The sequence below is a fragment of the Oryzias melastigma genome, linkage group LG2 (genome assembly GCF_002922805.2).
Source record: "Oryzias melastigma strain HK-1 linkage group LG2, ASM292280v2, whole genome shotgun sequence".
Classification (NCBI taxonomy): Eukaryota; Metazoa; Chordata; class Actinopteri; order Beloniformes; family Adrianichthyidae; genus Oryzias; species Oryzias melastigma.
In genome coordinates, this window is record NC_050513.1 from 16239686 (window position 1) to 16249920 (window position 10235).

Consider the following 10235-nt stretch of genomic DNA (forward strand, 5'->3'; position numbering starts at 1 on the left):
TCTAGTGGTTTACACTGGAGAAGCAGCAGCAATAAATGTTGTATTTGGATATTTGGATGATGTGTGCGCCTCCTGCAGGGGAAGATTGAAAGTGTTGGTGAGGAAATTTGATGTGAATTCCAGCTTAATGGATCAGTGTGAGACCATAGAAGAGGGACCTCATCACTCTGAAAACACTCATGAACATAAACGCAGGATCCCAAGGACCAGAGGGGAGCATTTAGCAGGACAGAAGAGTCTTCTCTGATTCGAAAATCAGCACTACTCTTAGTTTATGTCTTGAACTTATTTTGAAATCAGAAAAACATAATCAAACCCATCAATTAATGGCTCACAGATTATCCCTTGTGCTTGTCAGAAGCTCATTCAATTTACGAAGCTGAAGTAAAAAGATAAAAAATGGGAAAGTCATTCTTAGATGAGACAACAAAAAAAACAATGTCTTTGATTAATAGATCATTTATTTAAGTCTACTATATAACCACATTGTATTAGAAACATTCAGTCTGAGTAAGATCAAAATCTAATCAGATATCAGGGCAATAAATGGAGTAAATACAAACAGTTTGAATTTGTTTTTTATCAAATTAAATCAAACTTAATCGGTACAGCACATTTCATACGTATGTAACTCAAAGTGCTTTACACAATAAAATATTTTCCAATTTAAAACCCGAAAGCAAAACAAAGACCTTTTGCTCACAAAAAATATAGAATACGTCCAATGCCCACAAACCCCCAATTACAACATGATAAAGCATGAAATGTTTCATTTTTAAGATGTAAAACAGAAATCTGCTTTGACTCTGAAGAGTGAAACAATATTTTGGGGACCTGTCCAAACAATCAACAAATGAACAAACCCTAATAAATTGATATAAATACCTGAAAAAAGAATGAAAATGGAAAAATCAAATAAGTGAAAGCAGCACTATGAATACACAAAATATTGTAAATATAAAAATATATATATTTCTAAATTTCAGCTAAAAGTCAGTTTAAAAAGGTTGGTCTTGAAGACATAAGCAGACTATGCAGCCCGGAGCCTCTATGGGAAGCAAGGTCCATAAAAACTGAAAGAGGCTTCACAGTGAGTTCTGGTTCTAACTTTAGGAATTATCAAAACCCGTTTTCACTGAGTGGTACAGTCTGGTCTTGTAAAATAGACTAAACAGTCTCTTGAGGAATCCCATCGGTTGAAGGTCCATTGAAAATTGGAACAGAATGGTTGGGGCGGAGTCACTGTAGCGACCAGCTGATTGGCAGACAGTGATGACGACATTAGAAATCGTCAGTATAGCGCTCATTTAAGCTAACGTTTCCAATGTTTGTAAGCATTGTGGTTTTTGTGGTTTCCTGTGTTCTCTTTTGGTCACAAGTCTATATTGACAATGCCTGCAAACAACAGCAAGGCCTGATCTGAGCTGAAATTGCAAATGTTCCTTGCTTCTGGATGACCTTCAACCGGCCCATGACAATAAAAACATTTATAAACAAAGAAAATAACTTCAAAATGTCATTTCTAGTAGGTGCAGTTTATGAAGTTAATCATCAGAAAATGTAGGCTTTTCCAGTTTGATCTTGGAAAAATGTAACACGCCATTAAATGTGAACAACCAAAAGCCTTAAAGATACATTTTTATCAATAGAAAACACACAATTCCTTCTCTCTTAGCTTTTTTGACCTTAAAGATTTGCTGAAGCCTAGTGCATTCTCCAAAGTTTTATTTTTTTACTTCAACAAGACTTTAACGTTTATAAAGATAAAAAATCTAATAAAAGATTCCCAACAGAATTAATACACCCCATATATAAAACATTTACAACATTCATGAAAAAGTCCTTAGGGTTTTTTGTAACAATAAGATCTAATTTTGAAGCAGATTCTTAAAAGTAACAACTGATAACAGCTGTGGGCTCTAAATCAGTGGTCCACAACATTTTTTAGGGCACGGTTTAATGTCAAACAATATTTTCATGGATTGGCTTGTACAACGCTGAAGAGGCAGAACAAATTATATTTTTAGGCTTTTGAAGTGCGATGGATAAAAAACAGAAAGAAAAGAAAAATGGTTACTAAAACTTTCATTTTCTGAATATGATAATAAACATGAATCCATCATTTCAGCAACTTTATTAGCCACATCTTTGTAACATTAAACAGTCGGTTGCTGAATATTCTGCGTCATTATTATAGCTTGTAAAGAACCGTGACAATAAATCCAAATTTAAAGTAAAAATTTCTGGTTTTGACTGTTAGATATATTTTATTTTGAAATTGAAGGCTTCTGTTTCCTCACTGACTCCTTTCTGCAAAAATAAGCTTTCCAAATTGTTTTGTGTTAACTTTGCTACCTTGGGGGCTTCCATTTAGCAGTTGGTACAGCAGCTTCAAGAAAGTAACAGATAGATTCTTGAGATGTGACAAAGCCACTTGACATGCCTGAAGAATTAGTTGGATGTGGTGGGGAGACTCCTGTAGTTTTCAAAATAAAACTTCTTTCTGAATCAGATTTTAAAAATGTTAGCTCGGATCAAGCCTGTCTGCTACACTATTTAAAATGTATAGTTGCAGAGTTAGATAAGCTATTTTTTTCTTTAACAGTTCTGGTATCGCCTGTCCGTCCTGGGAGAGGATCTCTTCCTCATGTGGGCGTCTCTAAGGTTTCTTTATTTTTTCCTAAACCAGGTTTGTTTTTTTTTTAGGGGTTTTTCCTTACCGGGAGGGAGAGTCTAAGGATGGGGACAACCAGTTTATTAGCTATTGTTTATAATATATGACTGACTTTCTGCTTCAAGCCCAATGAGGCAATTGATTTGTGATATAGGGCTAAATAAATATGATATATGATTTCAATCAGATGCTCTACGCCATCTATGGTTCTTATGGTTTTTGTCTACACCCTGAGGCTGGACATGGCCTTTGAGTGGTCCCTAATGAGCTTTGCTGTCATTCTTCACAGTTTACTTTCTGTTTAGTTAGTGATCAATGGATTCATGAGGAACAAGAATTCAGCTGAGAGAATAGTGATAAATTCATGAAAAAATTGGCTCTTAGTCTTAGTGTTGGTCTTCCTCAGACTAATTAACCCTGTTCACCGAGTCCAGTTGATCACATCGCAACATCCTATGTAAATTAATAACTTGAGTTCAAGTTTCACCTGCAGACTACATTACACTGTTTGTTCTCTAAATAATGTGTTCACTGATGATGTGGCGTAGCACCTCACCAAGTGAGGTCAGTTTTTGGACTGGAAAAAAGAAAAATAATATCTGGGTATTGGAATGATGGCTTCTTTTATCTTTTATTTTTCTATCCATCCTTAGGGATTAATAATGTATTTTCATGTTAAAAGTAAATAATCTCCAAATGAATCTCTCAAACTGTTTCAGAAAGAAACAGATTGAAATTTTGATCAGTTTAAAGTTAAACTGGACACAGAGACAGCCAGGATCCAATCCTGAATTCAAACCCGAACCCTGGATAAAGAGGTTGGGTGAAAGTGGTGTAAAAGGTGTGGAGGTGGATCAGTGTGTCAGAGACTTCAAAGAAGGACAGAATCCCAGCAGGATAGTCAACATACACGGCTACTTTGTTAGAGGAGGATGATGGAGATGAGGAAGGGACGGAAATGTTTTCGTTATGGTGCCAAACAGAGTAACCATCGTTGTCAGAGGAAAATAAGCTCCAGGACTGATCATTGAAGCCGAACCAGCGGTCATCACTGTCCCCTTTCCTTTTGATTCCCTTGTAACTCACTGCAATGTATACCCTCCCGCTCCACTCCACCTCCCAGTAACAGCGGCCGGTCAAAGCGTCTCTGCAGAGCAGCTGACACAGTTCAAATCTGTCGTCGTGGTCGGGATACGGCTGCAGCACATCCACACGGGTCATCCGGCTGTTGTTGTTGAACAGCTCAATCATCCTGCTCACTGTGTTTATGTCAATGGAGAGTTGGCAGGAATCTGATGAAGAGAACAAACACAATCCAGCTGAATTTGTTAATTTGTGCTCGACACTTAAATTCAGTCTGGCGTCACCAGGGCCCCACCAGGAAGCCAGGCCTGGGGTTGGGGCTTGTAGGTGAGCACCTGGTGGCCAGGGCTCCTCCCACAGGCCCCGGTTGGATACAACCGGAAGGAGCGACGTGGCATCACTCTCCAGTGGACCCACCACCTGCAGGAGACCCCAGAAGGGGCCGGTACAATGTGGTTTGGGTGAAGGTCAAAGGCGAGTGCCTCAGCGACCCAAACCCCGGTCCTGGAATTTTGCTTTTGGGACATGGAACATCACCTCTCTGGGAGGGAAGGAGCCTGAGCTTGTGTGAGAGGTTGAGAGATACCAGCTAGATATAGTTGGGCTCACTTCCAGACACAGCCTGGGTTCTGAAACTCAGTCCCTCGAGAGAGAGGTTAGACTCTCTACCACTCTGGAGTTGCCCATGATGGGAGGTGGCGCTCTGGAGTGGGCTTCCTTGTGAGCCGCCAAGTGTTTGAGTACACATGAGCTTTGGGTTGTGACTGAAAGACCGAGATCCAGACTACAAGCGGCCAAAATTTGTTTCCTTTGGAGGGTGGCTGGGCGCTCCCTTAGAGAAAGGGTGAGAAGCTCGGTCTCCCGGAGAGAGCTCGGAATAGAGCTGGTTCTCCTCCATATTGAGAGGAGCCAGTTGAGGTGGCCTCAGGCTGCTGGTCTGGATGCGTCCTGGACGCCTCCCTGGAGAGGTGTTCCGGGCGTGTCCCAATGGGCAGAGGCCCCGGGGAAGACCCAGGACACACTGGAGAGACTATGTCTCTCAGCTGGCCAGGGAACGCCTCAGGGTTTCCCCAGAGCTGGAGAAAGGGGCCTGGGAGAGGGAAGTCTAGGCATCTTTGCTTAGACTGCTGCCCTGCGACCCGGTCCCAGATGAGCAGAAGAAGATGGATAGACAGATGGTTGTGAGCAGCTTGGTTGTCATTATATTAACAGTACACTTCACTTACATTTCTTTAGACCTGGTGTCAGCCATTCTTTTCCAGCATGATCCACCCTTAAAGGAAGGAGAGGGGTAAGAACAGGACGTTCTCTCTCAGCATCCAAACAGTGACTTTACATGGCCTTGATCCACAGATTTTTATTGATTAAAAATGTTTCTGTATTTTTAACAAAACCAAGTGCAAGCAACCAAGCAACCATTTACCTTAGAGTATCCAGTTTAGGTGTAAGGAGTTCCACCCCTTCTGTTCCAGGATGGTTGTAGCTCAGGTCCAGCTCTTTTAAACGGGAGGGGTTGGAGTTAAGAGCCGACACCAAAAATGCGCAGCCTTCTTCTGTGATCCCACATCCTGACAGGCTGCAGACAGAAAAACAATAACGTATACAATTATTAGCCAATAGATGTTGTCAGTAGTCAGCGTTTTGCCTCTTCCCCTGGCCACCGGCGGAAGAAGTCTCCAGAGTACTGACTGCACTTCAACTCCCAGCAGCCCCAGCCCACAGTTGCTGCATGCTGCTCAGCTGTCTCTCATTTGCCAATCACCTACAGGACACTTAAGCACGGCACAGAGCCTCACTAAGTGCGAAGTATTGTTTTGTGCCACCATTACCGAGCAGTTCGGTCTAGACTTGATCTACTTTTTCTGATCCTTCATTATCTCTGATTTTCGTCTGTCTGCCCTGACCCTCCCCTGGACTCTAACCTATGCCTGTCTGACACTGTTGTACTTTTGTGGACTTTTAGCTGTGCCTAGGGCATTGGTACAGATTCCAGAGGAGGCAAACACCTTTTCTTTTTTTTTTTTTTTCTTTAACTGACCTGAGAGTCTCCAAAGTACAGTTGGGGTTCTCCAGTCCATCACAAAGATGCTTCAGTCCTAAATCGCCCAAATCGTTGTTACTCAGGTCCAGCTCTCTTAGACTGCAGGACTCACAGATAAGAATTTCTGCCAGAGCTTTACAACTTCTCTCTGATAGTTTACAGTTGCTCAATCTGGAAAAAAGAACAAGGACATAGTTTATATTCTTGTGTCAAATACCATCAAAGCAGTGTCTTTATCAGATAGATTTAACCGGTCAATGTTCTTACAGAGCTTTGTTGGAGGCTTTGACCACTGGAAGCAGCTTTAGAAGAACTTCCTCTGAACCAGAGTACTTCTTCAGGTCAAACACGTCCAGATCTTTATCTGACAGTAAAATGACGACCAGAGCCGACCACTGAAGAGAGGACAGTGTGTTTACGGAGAGACGGCCTGAATTAAGGAAATTCTGAATCTCCTCTGCCAGAGAATTATCATCAAGCTCATTCAGGCAGTGGAACAGGTTGATGTTTTTCTCCACAGACACATTCTCACTGATTTTCATCTTTATGTGTTGGATTTTTTCCTGATCTGTTTCAATGCTGCTTCCTGTTGGGACGAGTAGTCCTTGAAGGAGGGTCTGATTGTTTAGTTTTGAAAGTCCCAGAAGGAATCGTAGAAAAAGGTCCAGATGTCCATTCTGACTCTTTAAAGCCGCATTCACACAGGTCTGGTAGAACTGAATTTCTGCAGATTCCTGGTCTGGTGAGGACGACTGAGATGAGGTTTGCTCCTCTGCCAAGAGGTTGACTCCAGACTTCATGAAGGTCATGTGGACATGAAGAGCAGCAAGGAATTCTTGAATACTCAGATGGATGAAGCAGTAGACCTTGTCCTGGTATAGACCTTTCTCCTCTCTAAAGATCTGTGTGAACACTCCTGAGTACACTGAGGCTGCTCTGATATTGATGCCACACTCTGTCAGGTCGGATTCATAGAAGATCAGGTTTCCTTTCTGCAGCTGCTCAAAAGCCAGTTTTCCCAGAGACTCCATCATCTTCCTGCTCTCTGGACTCCAGTGAGGATCTGTCTCAGCTCCTCCATCATACTTGACCTTCTTGACTTTGGCCTGAACCACCAGGAAGTGGATGTACATCTCAGTCAGGCTCTTGGGCAGCTCTCCTCCCTCTCTGCTCTTCAGCAGATCCTCCAGAACTGTAGCAGAGATCCAGCAGAAGACTGGGATGTGGCACATGATGTGGAGGCTTCGGGACCTCTTGATGTGGGAGATGATCCTTCTGGCCTGCTCTTCATCTCTGAATCTCTTCCTGAAGTACTCCTCCTTCTGTGGATCATTGAACCCTCTGACCTCTGTCACCATGTCAACACACTCAGCAGGGATCTGATTGGCTGCTGCAGGTCGTGTGGTTATCCAGAGGCGAGCAGAGGGAAGCAGGTTCCCCCTGATGAGGTTTGTCAGCAGATCACCCACTGAGGTGGACTTTCTAGGGTCAGTTAGGATCTGAGTCTTGTGGAAGTCCAGAGGAAGTCGACTCTCATCCAGACCATCAAAGATGAAGATGACCCGGAAGTCTTCAAAGCTGCAGATTCCTTTGGTTTCAGGGAAGAAGTGGTGAACAAGTTCCACCAAGCTGAACTTCTCCTCTTTCAGCACATTCAGCTCTCTGAAAGTGAATGGAAATAGGAAGTGGATGTTCTGGTTGGCTTCGCCTTCAGCCCAGTCCAGAGTGAACTTCTGTGTTAAGACTGTTTTCCCGATGCCAGCCACTCCCTTTGTCATCACGGTTCTGATTGGTTCTCGTCTTCCAGCTGGGAGTTGAAAGAGCTCTTCTTGTCTGATGCTTGTTTCTGCTCTGTCTGCTTTCCTGGATGCTGCTTCAATCTGTCTGACCTCATGTTCTTCATTCAGCTCTCCAGTTCCTCCCTCTGTGATGTAGAGCTCTGTGTAGATCTCATTCAGAAGGGTTGGGTTTCCTTCTTTAGGGATTCCCTCAAAAAGACACTGGAACTTCTTTTTTAGGTTGGTTCTTAGTTTACGCTGGCATGTGGTGGGGAAATCTTAAGAGAACAGAAAGCCACAAATAATTGCTGTAAATTCATCTTTTTTGGCAAATATCAATACAAACTTGAATTACAGTCTCTAAGTTGTGTTAAGTCTATATAGAAAAACTCTTACTGCTCTGCAGACAATCAGCCAGTTCCTCTTTATTTATTCCTTTTAAGAAGAGAATTGTCATTTCTAAAAACATTTCTCTCAGTATCTTGGTTTTCTCTTTGTCAACCCCAAACATATCTTTATCCTCCATCTGTCTCTCCACTCCACTCAGAAGTTTCTTGAATTCCTGAAGTTCTTTCTTCACAAAAGTGACAATGGTGTTCTCCACAAGCTGCAACAGAATATTTTTTGAATAAACCTCAAGTCCAGAAACCTTACAATACAGCTATGTAGCATCGAGATGATTGTGAAAAGAACAGACAGACAAATAGCTGTATGTGTACATACCTGAAATGTAGAGTCAATCTGGGTTTGATCCTGAAGGGTAGGTTGACCACTAGGACCTTTTGAGAGCTCCTGGTCCATCCTAAAATGAAATGAAAAAGAGAAGACAAGAGAATAAACTTTATTGATCCCAAGGGAAACTGGTGGTAGAGCAGCATATCCAAAGACCTGTTGCCCAGAGGTGAGGGGCAGTCGCTCAGATCAAGAGACACTAATTGGAAAGACAGATTAGTTAGGGCAGGGTATGATGTTAAAAATCAAGCATTTTCGATGTTGTAAAAGCAATATAGAACGAAGTTCAAGCAAAAATACATCACCATAAGCAACAGTGATTCCCAAAGATGAGAGATCCACACAGACAATGCCCCCACGCCAGGCTATGGCAGTGGCAGCCGTATTCATGGCACACCCCAAGGGAGCAAGAAAGGTTAACCAAGGCGTTGAAAACTAAGGAAAAAATCATGGACATTCAGTCGATTTGTTTTGGATTGGCCTGTGAGAGTCCCCTTGGCTTGGGAACAGTCTGATTAGAAATTATTGTTAATTTCTAATCAGAACCTGTTTCTGTCTGCCTGCTGGAAATCCACAGGTACTGCTTTGTGGGAAAAAAGTCCCTAATCCAGGTCATATTTCATAGTTTCCTCCAAGTCTAACCATAACTCGCTCCATGCTGGTTTCCATCTTCTCAAGAGAGATGTCGATAAGATGTATGTGGGCAAATAGAGAATCAATCTTGGCCTCCAATCTGTTTAATTTTTCAGACAGAGTCTCTACGGCTATTAGTGTCCCATCACAAAGCACTCCCAGCTCGCCTTTTGCTGTAAATCGCTCCGCCAGCTTCCGATACTTCCAGATCACACCAGCTCCAATTAACAGAAACCAGGAGATCATGAATCCAATGATGTAAACATCTTCAGCATCTTCCAGAGAGTTGTGAAAGGCAGAGAATGCACCACTTGCACCATGGGTCATTCACATATCCAGTCACAAACACCCCTCCTGGACAAGTGGGATCCACTATCCCACTCCTCATGGTTTTGAAGATTTGGTCGATCGCATTTACAGTCCAACTTATCTGGTCCATATTACTCAAAAGAGAGAAAAGCATAGTGGTCACAGAGAATGAGACAAAGAGCCTTGGTTAAGAGATAGACAAGGGAGCTCAAGGGGAACCGTCCTCTCTTGGTGAGTGGCAGAAGAAGCTAATTTTGAGTGTTTGTGTTGGCATGTAAACCAAGCATGCCACCCATCGTTCTAACCATCAACTTCTATTTTTACACCACCAAAGGGGATTTTTTCAAATTTTAACAATTAAGAAAACTTAAATCAAAACATCAGGCCCAAAATACTCTGATTCAACACATCAAAAAACAGTAGGAACCATTTTCTGAGTAATAAAAAACATATTAACCACAAATTTCCTAAAAAGGCAATAAAAAATAGGTTAACATAACTTATTCCACAGTTTATCACAACAGAAAGACAAGAGATGAGTGGTTCTATAGTTTCCTTAACCTGTTTGGTGAACTTAATCTTTTTGAAGACTGGGATGAGAAGAGAAAGAGAAAATAAGAGTAGAGAATATAAGAAGGAGGAAATGAGGCACTAAAGGTGACTGGAGGAAATGAGCACCTAGACTTTAGACTTTGTTTCTTTGTTGGGACTAGGTAAAAAACAAGCAGTGAGAGTTGCACCTTTCCTTTAAAATTGGGGTTTCTATGACTTATTGGGAAGTTAGAATAACTTCATCATCAGAAAAGTTTTTATAGAACTTATTGGTAGCACATATTTCATAGTTGCAACAGCATTTTTTCCAGAACTTGCACAGGTTGTTGTCATAATACCAGCAAAAAAGATTCTCCACAGTAATATGTTTTTCTTACCAGGTGATAACTATATATCACATTATTAACCAAACAATTATATTTGTCAAATTGGA

The 10235-nt window shown here is 41.9% G+C and overlaps 2 protein-coding genes across 2 annotated transcripts in view; both read right to left on the bottom strand.

The window, feature by feature from the left end:
* Nucleotides 1–10235, bottom strand: part of LOC112156746 (NLR family CARD domain-containing protein 3) — a 34958-nt gene that overhangs the window by 6529 nt on the left and 18194 nt on the right. The gene's annotated exons all lie outside the window — the stretch shown is intronic.
* The window catches only part of LOC118599473 (NLR family CARD domain-containing protein 3-like), a 12535-nt gene continuing 2860 nt past the window's right edge, over nt 561–10235 (bottom strand). Inside the window, exons 4-10 of the mRNA XM_036214642.1 lie at nt 8300–8378; nt 7973–8183; nt 6066–7854; nt 5796–5969; nt 5181–5333; nt 4984–5030; nt 561–3966 (exon numbers count right to left, since the gene is read on the bottom strand). Coding sequence (XP_036070535.1) covers nt 3428–3966; nt 4984–5030; nt 5181–5333; nt 5796–5969; nt 6066–7854; nt 7973–8183; nt 8300–8378 — 2992 coding nt within the window. The 3' untranslated portion in view covers nt 561–3427. The remainder of the gene's footprint in view (nt 3967–4983; nt 5031–5180; nt 5334–5795; nt 5970–6065; nt 7855–7972; nt 8184–8299; nt 8379–10235) is intronic.